At 43.7% G+C, this 17,796-nt stretch overlaps 1 protein-coding gene across 7 annotated transcripts in view; it reads left to right on the forward strand.

The window, feature by feature from the left end:
• LOC133455135 (calcium/calmodulin-dependent protein kinase type II subunit beta) overlaps positions 1-17,796 on the forward strand; it is a 63,453-nt gene extending 45,657 nt beyond the window's left edge. For 3 of the 7 annotated variants that reach the window (XM_061734015.1, XM_061734012.1, XM_061734014.1), the window contains 7 exons: positions 2,820-2,882; positions 7,354-7,398; positions 7,905-7,953; positions 9,262-9,337; positions 11,917-12,011; positions 12,118-12,354; positions 14,224-17,796. In XM_061734015.1, coding sequence (XP_061589999.1) covers positions 2,820-2,882; positions 7,354-7,398; positions 7,905-7,953; positions 9,262-9,337; positions 11,917-12,011; positions 12,118-12,350 — 561 coding nt within the window. In that variant the 3' untranslated portion in view covers positions 12,351-12,354; positions 14,224-17,796. The remainder of the gene's footprint in view (positions 1-2,819; positions 2,883-7,353; positions 7,399-7,904; positions 7,954-9,261; positions 9,338-11,916; positions 12,012-12,117; positions 12,355-14,223) is intronic. The other 4 variants (XM_061734013.1, XM_061734017.1, XM_061734016.1 and 1 more) reach the window with 2 other exon arrangements.

The following is a 17,796-nucleotide window of genomic DNA, read 5'->3' on the forward strand; positions in this document are numbered from 1 at the left end:
GTGACTCCTGACTTTGTGCTTCTCCACTGAGGTGAAGCAGCTGGGCATTTTTCTTTATTTGCAAGTGATATTGATGTCCAGTCGTGCAAAAGTTAGCGGTGACTCCTTAAATCCTCTTCATTGTACAAAATATGATAATCATCTGATTGAAGCTGGTCTTAAAGGTATAGTCTGTAATCGTATTCAAAAACATTTATTGTTATACTGGGTGAAATGGTCCTTCCATCCTGAGAGTAGCCAGTGAATAATGTGTTCATGAAAAGGAAAGAAAAAAATCTGACCTCTCTGACAGCTTTAATCCTGTAAAAACTCTGACCAATCTGTTTTTTGTGCACCGAATGGCTCCGTCCCATGCGCGCACTCGTTCACGTCGAAAATCTTGCCGGAAAACTTTACACACTCGAGTCACGTTTGCTGAAGAATGGCGCAGAAAACGAGAAAACGCAGCCAAAAATACCACCTCCCCAGTATGGGGGTCTGTGGGGATGGAGGCGTCTCCATCCCGGCGAGGGCGGAGAGCGCCGGTGCGGGTGGCGGTGCTCTGCGGTGCCGTGCAGGCTCTGTTGCCACGGCTACACGGTAGGGTACGCCATAGCCTACGGTGTAGGGTACGCGGCGACACGCACCATTTTGCATTGGTGTAACGCGGAACCATAAATCAGCCTTCAGTGTGTGCTCTGTCTGCTGTTCTGAACTTCTCTGTTGTCCTCATTTTGCTGGGACGTCGGATCCCTCCGCCGAGACACAACTTTTGCGGTCTGCGTTCATTGTTGTGTCTAAAAATGATGCGCAGTGCCCACCCAATCAGAAATGGTACAGATATTCTGTGATATTTTTTTATATTTATAAAAAAATAAAATTATAAAAAAAATAAAGGATCCCCATAACTTTGATTGGGTGGGCAGGACGCACGTTTGGGTGGGCACAGCCCACCCCTGCCCCCCCCTAAAACCGGCCTCGCTTACAGGTGAATGAGACATGGGGTGGTTGAAAATGTGCTGTCCAAAATGTCCTGGAAAACTCGACTCCTGCAAATGTGCGGTCCCCAAAGTTTGTGGGGGCGTGGCTTTAGACGGAGCACTGACGGGAGGGGGAGGAGGGGGTGGGGCTTAGAGGAGGTGCCACTTTCAAATTTAGCTAGCTCTCCAACATTACTGACTATACCTTTCATAGACAAACACAACTTGGTCTTAATAGACAAACACAACTTCAGAAAAACAAGATGTAACTTTTTCATTGTCTTTATTTAACAAAGAATAAGACACTTAAAACGACTCATATGGCTAATCCTAAGTACCTCTTACTGCTTCCCGAGGATTTAAGCGGGTCACTTGCATCCATGAGCTGATGATCATCATCCCCAATCCTCCTATAAAAGCATATGTTTTGTCAGTTTGCTGATCTGCAGCATTCGAGTGTGTGTTAACACAATGCCAACAGGGCAAGGCATTAGCAAGGGTCTTTGTTGCTGCACATCCGTCTGGAAAGTGTTACAAAAGCATTTCAAAACTACCTGGAGTTCAACGTTCTACATTGAGAAAACATTTAAGCTGGTTTTCAATCTTGCCGGGAACAGGAACATCTCAGCACATTTACCCCAAGTTCAGACTGTGATGATCAGAGAAATACAAAATAACCTCTACAGGTCCATCTCAGAGCCTCCAGGCCTCACACAACATGTTAGAAGTTAAAGTCCATGACAATCAGAAGAACTGAACCAGAACGGTTTGTCTGGAAGAGTTTAGAGGAGAAAACCTCTTTTGTCTAAAAAGAACATGGAAGCAGGACTGAGGTCCACAAATCTGCATCTGGATCTGGGCAAAATCAAGACATGAACCTGGTTGAGATGCTGTGGACCTTCAGAGAACTGGAAAGAAGAACGGACCTGAATTCCTGACCAGAAGGAAACATCTACTGAGAGTTCCTCCTGTTGAAGGAAACATCTACTGAGGGTTCCTGCCGTGGAAGGAAACATCTACCGAGAGTTCCTCCTACTGAAGGAAACATTTACTGAGGGTTGCTGCTGCTGAAGGAAACATTTACTCTGGATTCCTGTTGAAGGAAACATCTACTGAGGGTTCCTACTGCGGAAGGAAACATCTACTGAGGGTTCCTGCAAAAGGAAACACTTACTGAGGGTTCCTGCTCAAGGAATCATCTATTTAGAGTTCCTGCTGCTGAAGCAAACATCTACTGAGAGATCCTGCCGCTGAGGGAAACATATACCGAGGGTTTTTGCTGAAGAATTCATCTAATGAGAGTTCCTCCTGCTGACGGAAACATTTACTGAGGGGTTCATCCTTCTGCAGGAAACATCTACTGAGAGTTCCTTCTTCTTTTTTTTGGCTTCTTTTTTGTAAAGCTTTGTTGTTCGTTGTTCGTTTTCTTTTCTTAGTATTAAAACCCAGAATGATCAGATCAATATTTTTTATTATTTTTCACACATAGACACAAAAGCAAGCATTAAAAGTGTGGGTACCAACTTCATCACACAATTATATTTATGTGCAAAGCAGCTTACTTGATCCTCTGGGTCCAACAGGCGTTAAAGAGGTTCGCTGCTGTCATTGATTGAATTTTAGGATCAATTCAGTAATAGTTTATGATACTATAAATGTCCAGGCTGTTGAAACCCTTTTAGATCCACGGCAGAATGACCAAACGATAAACCTGGAGTTTTCCCTGACTCTTTTCACTTCTGTTACGCTGTTCTTCTTTTCCAAACAGTAACCACACTCATCACGGCCAGCAGGTGGCGCCAGTCTCCATATTTCTGCATATTCTCTGAGCACTAACAGCATCTTCTGTTTCCTGCACAGCCCCAGACAAACAGCACCAGAAACAGCACAGTCACCAGCCCCAAAGGCCCCACCACTGCTCTGGTATTATTATTATTATTATTATTATTATTATTATTATTATTATTATTATTATTATTATTATTATTATTATTATTATTATTATTATTATTATTATTATTATTATTATTATTATTATTATTATTATTATTATTATTATTATTATTATTATTATTATTATTATTATTATTATTATTATTATTATTATTATTATTATTATTATTATTATTATTATTATTATTATTATTATTATTATTATTATTATTATTATTATTATTATTATTATTATTATTATTATTATTATTATTATTATTATTATTATTATTATTATTATTATTATTATTATTATTATTATTATTATTATTATTATTATTATTATTATTATTATTATTATTATTATTATTATTATTATTATTATTATTATTATTATTATTATTATTATTTTCCTATGATGAAGTTTTTTTTACCAGATTCAGACCACAAGAAACTGAAAAACGGGCACAGGAAGAAAAACATATCATATGATGAAAGTGAGACATTTTGGTATTTAGGAGGTTCTCCCGGAACTGTCCGGTTCTTCTACATCTGGTGTTAGAGCTTGGTCTGCATTGTTGGCTGTAAGATGGACTTGTTCCCCGTGGGGGTTGGACTCAAGGCTGCCCTTTTTCGTCATGGAAAGAATTTCTAGGGGGTCCGGTTTGGTGGCCTCAGAATTGGGTCTCTGCTTTTTGCTGATTATGTGGTTCTGTTGGCTTCATCATTCCAGCACCTGGAACTCTCACTGGAGCGGTTGGAGGCTGATGTGGAGCAGTTGGGATGAGAATCAGCTCCTCTAAATCCAAGACCGGGATCCTCAGTCGGAAAAGGGTGGAATGCCCTCTCTGGGTTGGGGATCAGGTCCTGCCCCAAGTGGAGGGGTTGAAGTGTCTCTTGTTCATGAGTGAGGGAAGAACAGAGCGGGAGATCAATAGGTGGATCGGGGCAGCATCCTCTGTGATGTGGCCAAGGCCCCGCCTGTAATCTGATAGGCCCCTGAAGTGCCCCTGTTCTGTCAATCAACGGGCAAGCTGAGAATTTGATGATCACTGCTGCAGTTCCACCCCCAAACTGTTGGTAGCGCCTGTTGCGTCAATACAACTGAATAGAAGAAGAAACAGCTCGGTGCAATCTAAAGCCTGAATTATGGTTCCCCGTTAAACCTACGCCATAGGGTATGCGGGAGGCTCTCCGTAGCCTACACCATAGCCTACACCGTAGCCTGACGTGCACCACCCAAAAAATGTAACTACGCGTCCGGTTCGTGAAGCAGTAATGAACTTTCAGCGCTCTTTTCTTTGTGTGTGTGTGATTATTTGTTTGGGGGGTTGTTTTGGTTTTTTGCACATTAGTTGTCCTTATCTCTTTGATTCACTGGGCCCGGAAAAACCGGAAGCTAAACAAAAGTATCAACTAGCGCTCTCGGGGGGTATTGCACCGCGGCAAAATGGAGTGTCGAGAAGTCCAAAGGGTTCACGACGGCGTCACAACAATGGCGTAGGCTCTGCGTTGGTTTAACGCGGAACCATAATTCCGGCTTTAGTGGGACAAACAGATTATGGTAGACGTTATTGGACAGTTTGATTTGGAGGTTCACTTCCTTTTAAAATATTTGAAATGCGTGTTAGTTCCCCCATGACTTCAGCAACCACACCCTGGGTGGGGTTGGCGAAAGGGCCTTTCTGTGTGGAGTTTGCATGTTCTCCCTGTGTTCCCTTGGGTAGCTAATGTGAGCTACCCTCACAAAAACATGCAACAGTCCTGGGCTACACATGCCCCCTCTGGCCAGTTGGGGCGCCAGATGGGGTGGGGAGGATCCGGCCGGAATAACGTGATCCTTCCACGCGCTACGTCCGGCCAGAGAAGCCCCACCCTGTCTGGTGAAAAGAAGCGGCCTGCTCACTCCTAAGGTTAAGGAGGAGACCTGAGCTCAGAGCAGGGCCCATCCGGGGTTGGTAGAGGATGGCAATGCCCAGGACTGTCACTTAGGTAGGAGCATTGGGTGATGAAAACAGGGAAAAAAATCGGTGATGAAAATATAAAAAAAAAAAAATAATTATTTGTGGCGGGCTGAACGCAACGTGGCGGGCTGAACGTAATGTAAGGATTGCGTTTTCATTCTGCTTCCAAAGAAAGAGGATGATGTTAAATTAAAAAGGCGCCCCTTTCACATAGAGGGTGCAAAGCGCAGACCGGCGCCGGCTTTCCCATTCATTGTGTATGTGCTACGCAGCGCAAGAACGGACTGCTCTGCCGCCGAGCTCGGCGGCGCGCAAGAGGGCGCCTGCCGCGGGGTTTGTGCTGCGCCTGCCTGCCCGAATTGAACATTTTTTAATTTCACCGCTTAAAGCTGCTTTCACATAGAGTGTGGTTTGCGCCGCACCCACCACAGGGTGGGCGCAGAGCAAGGTGCAGAGCAATGCGCGCATGTGCGCATCGCGCACATATTTGTTGCTAGGCGACCGAAAAAAGTTTTTCTGGTCTGGCACCCTTTTCCCACTTGGTACAGTAGCCTAGTTCTTCTTCTTCTGATGAGGAGGCGACGAGCAGCAGCAGCAGCAGCAGCAAGGAGGATATGGGTCCATGAAATCCTCATGAGAAGACAGGATTTGGAGGAATACAGGCTCGTTCGGGAGCTGCAGCTCCATGATTAACGCTTCCAGGTACTTCAGGCTGAACAGGGAGCAGTTTGACAGAATGTTGGGGAGAGTTGGTCCAAGCCTCAGCAGGATGAATCCACCACCTTCTCTCCTATTGGACGTGCCGAGATGTCGTCACAGCGCGGCACGTCCTGATATGTAGATAGACCTGATCTATTGATAGACCTGACCTGTAGATAGACCTGATCTATAGAGGGTATGCATTGACGTCACTTTCTCACTGGACCACGACCCCTTACGCGCACTGAGTGGCAAAAATGGCTGCAACTAGTAGGGGAAACTGTGGAAAAGACGGGATAACAGCCGATTATCAGCTTAAATTAAAGGCAGTTGGAATTGACAGTGACCCGTACAGTTACCCGAAGAACCAGTGGTCCATGGACATTAATGTTTGGCCATGAATCGAGTTTCCTGATATTCATATGTACTTAATTTCTACGCCGGGGAAATACTCGAAGCAAAGCATCAAAACAAAAGTCTTGACGCTTGGTACTACTTCAAGGCAGGATTTGTTGGCGAAATTAAAGTGATGAGGACACCAAACTTTATGATTTGACCGTTTAACGTTAGCTACCCAAAAATCCAACATTACCTGATACAATGGGAACCACAAATCCACGTTTCAGTGTCTGGATCCAGTTGTTTCTGCGAATTGCAGCGATCCATTTCTCTTAAGTTTATTTTTCGCAGTCTGTAAAACGATAACTCTGATTTCTTGCTAAATCTATGAGTACAGTCGATTGCACAACAGCTCTTTCCCATTTGAGATGTTTTCGAGTTGCTCAAACTGAAAGTTTACGCTGCCACTCAGTCTTTCTGCCACTCAGTCTTTCTGCCACTCAGTGGGCGTAACCTGCTGTGAAGTTGCATCTATGACGTCATGCGCATTCCCTCTATAGATGACCTGTAGATAAACCTGATCTATAGTGAATATATTATTATCTTTATTATTTAATTTTTTAAATTAAATTAATTCGATTTAAATAAAATCACAGTGAAAACAGTTATATGTTGTTGCTCAGCTGAGGCTGTATTTACTAAGACTTTTTACTTTTATTGTCAAAATAACAGCTTTAAAGCCACCCTGTGTAGCATTACCACTTCTTTTTTTTATATATATGTTTATCCCCGATTTTTTTCCCCCATTTTTTTCATCACCCAGTGCTCCTACCTAAGTGACAGTCCTGGGCAGGTCTCCTCCTTGAGACCTGAGAAGTGAGCAGGCTGCATCTTTTCACCAGACAGGGTGGGGTTTCTCCGGCCGGACGTAACGCGTGGAAGGATCTAGCATTACCACTTCTGACCACATGGGGGCATTTAAATTTGCTGTGTTGACACAAGGTCCACTGACAGGAGGCTGTTAATGACTGGGGATGGTCTGGCATGACTCGTAATACCACTTTGTGCCACTTGAGGTGCACTTTGTAGTCTTACACCAGGAGTTGACACATGAACCTTCTTGTGATACATCGCCCCCATGTGGTCAGAAGTGGTACTGCTGCAAAGAGGGTTCCGACAGCACAAGACTGCAGATGTAAAGAGAGGAATATCAGAGTATTCAAGTATTTCCTGTTGTATTAAATGCAGGATAAATAAAGTAACAATCCCTCACACATTTAAGTCTAACTTTGCCGTCATTCTTTACCATGAACTCTCTGATCTGTGTCCTGATGTCCAAAACTTTATCCTCCTTTCCACATTTTACACTCTTCTGCTCTTCCTCTCTCCATGTCTCATTTTGTTAATCACAAAACACCTTTCTTTTTTACCATCATTTCTCTTTCTCCATCTTCCTCCAGGAGCCTCAGATTACCGTTATCCATAATCCAGTAGATGGGATCAAGGTACATCTTCTTCTCCCCCCTCCATCCATCCATTCCTGGTCCTTCCCTCCATCCGCCATCCTCGTTTTCACTTGCTTTCCTACCCGTCCCGGCTTATCTGTACTGCTGCGGGGTGGTTTTTACTTCCGTTGAGCATCCATGGTCATCTCTTTGTGTTTTATGCATGACAGCGCTGGAGGTTCTGTGGTTCTGTGGGTGTTGTGGATGGTTCTGTTGTCTTTTGCTGTGCTTCTGTGCTCAGATGAGTGAAGCTCAGTGGTCCTGCCGCTGGCTGAGAAAGATCAGCATTCGTCGGCAGAAACGCTGCCAGATTAACCCGCATCCTGTCTGAGATGGGATTTAGTATCACACTCAGAAGTGCAGCTGTTATGTTTCGTATTAAAAGGCACAACAGGAGTGTGTTGTGAGACCGTGCATGCTTTTGTGAGTAAACACATCTGGATGTGTTTTAAAGGGTCTTTCTTGAAATCTTTGATGATTATTGAGATGTTTTCTGTGATTTTCAGGAATCATCTGACAGCAGCCAAACAACAATTGAGGATGAAGATGTGAAAGGTATAAATGCATCAACCAAACACAATCTACTTTGTGTAGTGTTTAGCGGCCCCGCTGTAACAGGTCGCGCTGACCAACAGTACGTCTCTGATCCCTGAAATGATGTTGGAGTATAAATCACTAAGAATAGAAATATTTAAGAAAGAAAAGATTTGATAAACATCACAGACTATTAGAAAGTCAGATGAGTAGCTGATAGAGACTTCATTGCAATTGTTGCGAAACAATGTTGTGTTTATTGCTTGGCAACAACTATGCTGATGATGACATAGGCAACACTGCCAGGTAACGCAGGTGAACTCTCTGAGGAAGTTTTAAAGTCTCTTAAAAGTTTGCATGGTGCAAAGTCCACGTAGAGAGGACTGGGATACCCCTGCTGTTTCCTCATCGGCACCACTAGTTTCTGCATCTTACTTCTTTGAGAGCTGGCACTCATCACGATGATTGAGATGAAAAAACAGTCAAAACCTCCACCTGCCCCTGGTACCCCTCCAGAGTGGCCACCGGGGACAACAGAAAAACAGAAAAAGGACCCCTTCTTCTGTTCCCCTCCTACTTCACCTCATGTCCTCCCAGAGAAGCTGGAGGAGGTAGCTGGGTAGATGGAGGTCTGGACCTCCCTGCTTAGACTGCTGCCCCGATGACCTGAACCCAGATTAGAGGAAGCTAATGGACAGATGGATGGATAGATAAAAGCTACTATGATATTATGATTTTTTTTGCATCAAGAAATATGTTTAAAAGAGTGCACTTTTGCACATGGCTGTTATGAAAACTCCTGGAGTCTGGTTATGAGTGAGGACCACTGATGTTTCTGTGGGGTTTCCCCACTTCTACTGAATTAAAATGATTGTCAGGTTTATGGAAGCAGGTGTATGAAGTGAAGTTTTACAACGTGGCATAAAAAATAGAAAGGGAGGGAGAGAGGGAGGGAGGGAGGACGAGAGGAAACGAGTCAATCCTAGCGAGTTAAGCCCTCCGCTCAGTCTGGAGAGGAAGCGAAGGGAAAGGGACAGTAAATCTCACCCGAAGGGCTGGGACAAGAAAAGCAACGCTGCATGCACGCAGGAGATGTGACGGGCGATGGACAGAGGTGGAGAGGGACACAACGTCTAGACGGACGATGGGTGGTACGTAGGCAGTCTCAGCGTGGACCACTGGTGACTTGTGAGACTTCAGACGAGTCACCAGGTCTTCTGGTTTAGAGCAGCGTGCAGCATCCAGCGGCGGATGGAGGAGTTTCTGGAGCCGTGAGCCGATCTGTCCAGGATTTAATCTTCGTCTTCTCTCTGTGTCTCATCTCCACAGCTCGGAAGCAGGAGATCATAAAGATCACAGAGCAGCTCATCGAAGCTGTCAACAACGGAGACTTTGAAGCCTACGCGTGAGTCCACCAATTCTTCTTCACTTTTCTCTCTGTTCATGACTTCATCTGGCAGCTGGAAAAGTGCAGCCTGCAAAGTGGACATCAAAGCTTTCCATCATCCACCAAGAACCATTAATCTGATTGACGTACAAATGTGTTGTATTAAAAGATTAAAGAGTAATTACAGACATTGTTTTATCCGCTCTCCCTCTCTCTACTTAACGTATAATTAAGACTAAAGCTGGATAGGCAGTGAGGAGGGGGGGGTTAAGTGTGTCACCGCTGATGGAAGCCCATCTCTACAAGGACAGGAAAAAAAGGATGAAAGATTATACACGATTTAAAGTAAACTTGCTTCATCAGTAGAAATCTGATCCAAAGCTGGATCAAAGTCAGTAATGTTTTTTCTCTCATCATCTTTATTATATCTATTAAAATACCTCTGTGTCTCAGAGTTCAGGCCCCCAGTCCAGCCAGTGTGTGCATGTGGGCCCCATCTGGATTAAAAATGGGCTACTTGAATAAAGAGGGGTTGGAGTGTCTGCTTGAGCTTGTCATCATGGCCCAAGTGGAAGCCATGAACATATTAGTCAAGGGGCAACTTTAGAAAAGAGCCTCCGTTAAGACTTTTGCTCACATGTCTGGGTAAAGTTTGACAACCTATTTTTTTTGTTAGAACAAATCTATAGAAGGAACCTTAGGAGTGTTGTCATCTTGAATTTTTTAGCTGGTGACCACTAGAGGCGCTAGAATATTCAAGTTCTCAATTCAGGCATATGGTCAGTTTTGGTCAATGTTTGTATGCATAATTGTCAAGATTATACAACAGAGTATTAGGGCCAAACAAAGAAAAAAAAAAAGGAAATTACGAAAATAAAGTCATAATATTATGAGAATAAAGTCGTAAAATTACGAGAATAAAGTCATAATGTTGCGAGAATAAAGTCGTAATATTTTGAGAATAAAGTAATATTACGAGAAAAGTCGTAATATTAAATATATTATAAATATATAAATATAAAGTCACAAGATGCTCAATATTCAACATTTTAACACACTCTTCCTGTTAAAAGTTCTCATAAATTAACACTTTATTCTTGTAATATTACGACTTTATTCTCATAAATTACGACTTTATTCTCGTAATGTTACGACTTTTTCTATTACGACTTTATTCTCGTAATATTGCGACTTTATTCTCATAATATTACGACTTTATTCTATTACGACTTTATTCTCGCAACATTATGACTTTATTCTCGTAATTTCCTATTTTTTTTGTCTTAGTTTGGCCCTAATACTCCGTCGTAAGATGAAAACATTGTATATCTAAGGAAATAGATAAAACAATACTAAAAAAGCCTTTATGAATCATATTGTAATATTTTAGCCAATATTGGATACAAAATATCACTTTTTTATAGACGTTTTTGACACAGGATTTCATAGAAAATGTGTTTCACTGTAAAAAAAAAAAAAAAAAGAAAAAAGATGCTTATTATGTGTGTGTTAAAAACGCCTATAAAAAAGTCATATTTTTTAACCAATATTGGACAAAATATAGCAATACAATTAAAAAAAATGTTTTTCAATTGATGTTTTATCCATTTCCCTAAATATAAAATCTTGAACAGATTTTGCATATAAACTGTCCATTTTGACCATTATTGTGACCATATGCATGAATTGAGTATTTGAATGTTACAGCGCCTCCAGTGGTCACCAGCAAAAAAATCCAAGATGACAACACCCCTATTATTCCTCCTAGGGGTTCCTTCTAACAAAAAAATAAGGTTGTCAAACTTTACCCAGAAGCGTGAGCATAGTTATCAATCTTAGGGTTTGCCCCCTGACTATATGGAACCTGTAGGGGACACGGCTGCGGTTCTTCAGATTCGATCAGATCATGGTTGGTCTGGAAGGAGAAAACTATTGAAGCAGCAGGCAACCTGGGAGAACCAGGCGTGGGCTCAATGACCACAGCCTTGGACTAATACAAGTTAGATTCATAACACAGAAAAAAGATAGTAAGTTGTCAGTCGAGCGTCAGCTATTCTAGTGACCTGGTAGAGCTTGATCTGTACTTCGCTAGTCCTGGTTTTAGCTCCGCTAGTCCTGTTTTAGCCCTGATATTCCTGGATTCAGCTCTATTAGCCCTGGTTTCAGTTCTTTTAATCCTGGTTTCAGCTCTGCTAGTCCTGGTTTTGCTTTACATAATTTTACCTGCTGTGGTCTCTAAAAACCTCTTCTACAGAGTTCACTGATGTGAAATGTAACAATGGAGAATCTTGGCATGTTCTGCCTTTTTAATGTGGGGGGTCAGGTGGTCTCAGTCCCTGCTAACGTACTGTAGCTCTATGAGGTGAAGAGCGTTCACAGAGAGTTTATCTTTTTTATCGTCTGGTTTCAACTCAGAACTGCAGAACTGTTGGTCACATATCACACAAAGTTCCACTTTAATCGTGATTAACTTTCTATCCTTTCTTGTATCTTTGTGAAGTTTGATTCCATGACTATGTGAATTTGACATTTACAGAAAACAATATGAATCCTTCAAAGTGTGGTGCTTTTTGACTTTGAGCTTCATGTTTTTGCAGGAAGATCTGCGACCCTGGTCTTACCTCGTTCGAGCCTGAGGGGCTCGGAAATCTGGTGGAGGGAATGGACTTCCACAGATTTTATTTTGACAATCGTAATACAACAATTCCTTGTTTTGTTGCTGTTTATACCACCTGTGAAGTTGACTGGGTAAATGTTGGGCACCAACATCCTGACCTGGTTTTCCTGTCTCCCGCCAGTCCTTTCTAAGAACAGCAAACCCATCCACACCACCATCCTAAACCCTCACGTCCACATGATCGGAGACGACGCGGCCTGCATCGCCTACATCCGCTTGACGCAGTTCGTGGACGGCCAGGGCCGTCCTCGCTCCAGCCAGTCGGAGGAGACCAGGGTGTGGCACCGCAAGGACAGCCGGTGGCAGAACGTCCACTTCCACTGTTCAGGAGCTCCTGCAGCGCCGCTGCAGTGACGAGGTACGACGCCCACGCTGCAGACAGCAGTTACTGCCTTCTGTTTTTATCCTTTATTCCTCTTTATAAACTCAGTCTCAGTGTTAAACATAAACAATTTCAAATGAACAACAACACACAACATTTTTTGCTGTGCTATTATAATAATAATAATTATTATTACAAACTATGTACACCAGGGATATTCAATTGGCGGCCCGCGGGCCACATGCGGCCCGCCAGGAGCTTTTATGTGGCCCCTGGTCATATTTCAAAAAAGGGGGTGTTTGTTGAAAAAAAAAAAAAAATGTATATAATATAATATATAATAATATTTTTATAACTGGCTACTATGGACTAAAATGGTTGTGCTCAATACTTAATATAATATTCAAATAAGGAAATCTTGGTGCAAAGTGGTGCTTTGTCATTATGGCGTGTTTCATTAAAAGTAGGTCAATATCAATTTCATTAAGTTTGCACAATGCATGGTTTCAAAATGAACTTGCATTCAAAATAATATTTCTTTATCTGAATATTATATTTAACATTCACAATTACTAAATCTGGAGACAATTAATACATAATTCATATGTAAACTAGATATATTCAAATGTATAATACAAATGTATTATATATACATAAGTCTTCGTCTTTGAGTGCAAAATACATTTTGAAAACCCCCACATTTTCAAATTGTGCAGCCCTCTCCATACAGTCCTTTTGCAGATGTGGCCCCCGGTCGAATCTAGTTGAATACCCCTGATGTACACTAATACTAAGTACCCCCATGATTGAGGAACCCTCAGTAGATGGTTTCTGTCATCAGTGTCTCCTGGTTCTGGAAGAGTTCTGGCCCGTTGTCTTTCCAAGGTTCCATCAGTTCATTGAGGTTTTTGAACCTTCTCTTCAACCAGTAACAATAACATGTCAACCAGTTTCAGTTCACATGTGTCTCTAGAAAACTCTTCAGAGGAGTTCATGGTCCACTCAGGGACTGACAGGTGTCCAGGTCCAGACCATCATCCTCCACCACCTCACTTGACAGTGACAGCTGCTTGGTTTCCTCCAAACATGGTTCTGGACATGAAGACCGAACATGTCTACGTTGGTCTCATGTGTCCAGAGGGCGTTGATCCAGAAGTCTGCTAGTTTGTTCAGATGCATGTTTGTGGACCTCAGTCCTGGTTCCAGGTTGTTCTTAGACAGAATACATTTTCTCCTGAAACTCTTCTAGACGAACTGTCCTGGTCCAGACTTCTTCTGGTTGGGATGTCATGGACTTTACCATTTACATGCTCAGTTGGGTCTGTAGGCTCTGGGGTGGACTTCTTGGGCTTGTATTTCCTGTCTCTGAGCACCGCATGGTCTGATCTTGGGGTATATTTGGTGGGACATCCTCTTGTGAATAATCTTTCTAACTGTAAAACATTTAACATTTAACAAATAATTTTGAAATGGTTTTAAACCCTTTCCAGATTGGTGTGCCAAAAACTCTTTTTCTAAAACCATTACTGATGTCTTTTCCTCTTGGCATTCTGTTACCACACCAGTTTTGCCAAAAATTCCAAAACATCTGTTTTTATAGAGGTCTTAACCACCTGATGATCAGTTCATCAACGATGATGATCAGCAGCGCCTGACTATTACAAACTCTCTTAAATCCTGTTTGCTGCAGTGAGGGGGTACTTAGTATTGCCCACGTGACTTCCTTTTTTCTTTTTTTGCTTAATTTTTTATAAATAAATGCTGTCATGATGAATAAAAGTTACATGTGTATTTGTCATCACATTTATCTGCCAGGACCGGGGTTCGTGTCTGCTCTGATAAATGTGCGTGATGTTTGAACGGCAGCTCCTTGTAAACATCTGCTGGTTTTATTTTGGTGTCCAGGCACTGCGAGGAGCAGAGGCGGAGCAAGCAGTCGATCCCAGAGCAGGGATCAGCGCTGAGAGAGAGGCGCAGGTGGATGGAGGGCGGGTTTGGGGATTCTGGGACAGCGGTGGTCCTCCTGCACCCTGCACACCCACCTGGCTCTTCTCTCTCTGCAAGCTCTGACGACACCGATGCTGCTACGAGGTGACTCTGACGTCTTCTTCTAGCCTGTGTGCGGCTGGACGGCGCCTGTCCTTCATCCTGTCGGCCTCTCCCCTGATGAGGCTTTTCCCTCTCAACGTATTGATCTCTAATCCTCATGTTACTATGGCTGCAGTCTGTTGTTGTGCTCTCTGAACTGTGTTTACTGTCTGAACCCTTCCTCTCCTCTTTTTCACGGCGAGCATGACTCCGGCGCGTGTTCTTGATATTACCCCTGGCTGTTTCTCTGCACGACTAAGGCTGCACAACCCAGTGGTGGGCGTATTTAATTAAGCCTTTTGTTCTGTTACTCATTGTTGTTTTGACCTTTTTTGCCTCTGGAGTGTAGATGACCCTGAACCGACGCCTCCGTATGTTTTCACCGGACCGTCGGTCACCGGTGAAACCATGCAGCATGCTAAAATGTTTGTTATTCTTAAAGATTCTCAGTGTGCTGAACATTGAAGTTTCCTTTTTTAATTTCCTTGATGATGATTACAGTACCTCCCTGTCCATGTACAGTTACAGTCCCATCGTGGTGGTATTTACTTGCATGATATTCCAAGTTAAAGCATTGCTAAGTTGGATGTTCTTGTGCATTTGGATTTATTCTCTCTTTATTGGACTAAGCTACTGGTGAGCTTCAATCTGTCGCCTCTGTTTCCATGGTTGTGTAAATGCAGACACTGATTTTTGTGTCAATATGATAAATAGTCTAGTGAGAATGTGGACGGCCATCACAACTGAGTTTTGGCCCCACATCACATTCAAAACAGCTCTTTATTGTTTCATAGCCCCAACAGAAACTACAGCATCCCAACTGGACTCTTTTCTGATTTAAAGTGGATTTAAAGGTGGAGTAGATGATGCTGGCGTCTTAAAAAACTGATCTAATGTGGAAGCAGCAAAAACTACAGTTCCTTTACTGACTACTAGGGTCTAGATCCAGCTGCCATCGTTTTATCTGCCATTGTTTCAGCTGCCATAATTTTATCTGCCACTTTAGCACTTACGGTTAACTTCTTAGCTGTGAATAGAGGGCTAACAGAACATTATCATTTAAATTTAAAGATAAAAGGATTGTTGCACTGTTACTACATCTAGACTGCTGAAGCCGGTTCTGGGATGGTCTGGACCCGTCTATGAGCGATGCGGATCAGATCTGTCCATTTTAGTTCATCCTAAGCTATGGTGCTAATTAGCATTACCTTACGTTAATTCCTCCTTGTTTCTTCTTATCCATACAAGTCTAACAGAGTCACTCTTGATCCAGCCCGTCCCCCAGGGCTAACTGGTCCCTACTAGAGCCAGCTGTTGCCCCTGACAACAAAGCTCTTGGGATCATAATGATGCGTGAACTCGTCCAATGTGATGAGATAGCGGCTCGAGGAGCTGAATGCCAAGAACGCAACTCTGGACTTGGTCATCTTTGGGGTTTCACCATCGTCAAGTCGCCTCAAATACAGACTTTGTGTTTAAATGTTAAGCTAAGAAATCCATCCATCCATCCAGCCATCCATCCATCCATCCATCCATCCATCCATCCATCCATCCATCCATCCATCCATCCATCCATCCATCCATCCATCCATCCATCCATCCATCCATCCATCCATCCATCCATCCATCCATCCATCCATCCATCCATCCATCCATCCATCCATCCATCCAGGGGCAGTCTCAACAGAGATGCCCAGCCTTGTCCTTTCGGTCACTACCCAAAGTTCATGACCATAGGTGAGGGTAGGTGCGTAGATTGACCGGTAAATCGAAGGCTTCGCCTTTCGACTCAGCTCCCTCTTCACCACGACGGTCCAGTACATCGACCGCATAACTGCGGACGCTGCACCGATCCGTCTGTCAATCTCACGCTCCATCTTTCCCTCACTCGTGAACAAGACCCCGAGATACTTGAACCCCTCCACCTGAGGCAGGACTTCTCCACCCACCCAGAGAAGACATGCAACCTTTTCCCGGTGGAGAACCATGGCCTCAGTTTTGGAGGTGCTGATTCTCATCCCTGCCGCGTCGCACTCGGCCTCAAACCGCCCCAGCACATGCTGAAGGTCCCGGTCTGATGAACCCAACAGGACAACATCATCTGCAAAAAGCAGAGATGAAATCCTGTGGTTCCCAAACCGGATCCCCTCCAGCCCCTGGCTGCGCCTAGAAATCCTGTCCATAAAAATGATGAACAGGACCGGTGACAAAGGGCAGCCCTGCCGGAGTCCAACATGCACTGGGTACAAGTCTGATCTACTGCCGGCAATGCGAACCAAACTCCTGCTCCGATCATACAGAGACCGGACAGCCCTTAATAGAGGGCCCCGGACTCCATACTCACTGAGCACCCCCCACTGAATGGCACGAGGGACACGGTCAAATGCCTTCTCCAGATCCACAAAGCACATGTAGACTGGTTGGACAAATTCCCATGAACCCTCATCACCCTGCGGAGGGTTTAGAGCTGCTCCAGTGTTCCGCAACCGGGACGAAAACCGCATTGTTCCTCCTGAATCCGAGGTTCAACTATCGGCTGTATTTTCCTCTCCAGTACCTTGGCGTAGACTTTCCCGGGGAAGCTGAGAAGTTTGATCCCCCTATAGTTGGAACACACTCTCCGGTCCCCCTTTTTAAAAAGAGGGACCACTACCCCGGTTTGCCACTCCAACGGCACTGTCCCCTTCCTCCATGCAATGTCACAGAGGCGTGTCAACCAAGACAGCCCTACGACATCCAGAGAGGTACTCAGGGCGAATCTCATCCACCCCTGGTGCCCTGCCACTGAGCTCCCCACCCACATCATAAACGGTGCCGGCAGAGTACTGCTTCCCCCTTCTGAGGCGCCGAACGGTCCTCCAGAATTTCCTCGAGGCCGACAGAAAGTCTTCCTCCATGGCCTCACCGAACTCCTCCCAGACCCAGGTTTTTACCTCCAGGACCGCCCGAGCCGCGGCTTGCTTGGCCTGCCGGTACCTATCTACTGTGTCAGGAGTCCCACAGGCTAACATAGCCTGGTAGGACTCCTTCTAAGAAGCTAAGAAAATATTGAGATATTTATTATCAGAATGTAAACAACAAAGCAAACTAATCATCTACTCCACCTTTAACACGCTATTGGCTTAGTTGACTAGTTTAGTTAGCTTCACAACAAGGAATCGGCATCCTGGTTAATTTGCAAATTTGTGTCAATCAGCTGGCCAATCAGAGCAGCCTGGGCTTTTCAGGAGGCAGGGCCTTAAAGAGACAGCCCCAGAACCAGAAGGGTCCACACTAAAGTCGAAATAAAATGTACACTAAGGAAATAATATTGTCTTTTTGTTTCTTTTTTTTAAATGAAGCACTTAAACCTGCTTATGTGACCCCTAAAATAAAAGATCAACCCTTGAA

This window comes from Cololabis saira, chromosome 11, assembly GCF_033807715.1.
Source record: "Cololabis saira isolate AMF1-May2022 chromosome 11, fColSai1.1, whole genome shotgun sequence".
NCBI classification, from domain to species: domain Eukaryota; kingdom Metazoa; phylum Chordata; class Actinopteri; order Beloniformes; family Belonidae; genus Cololabis; species Cololabis saira.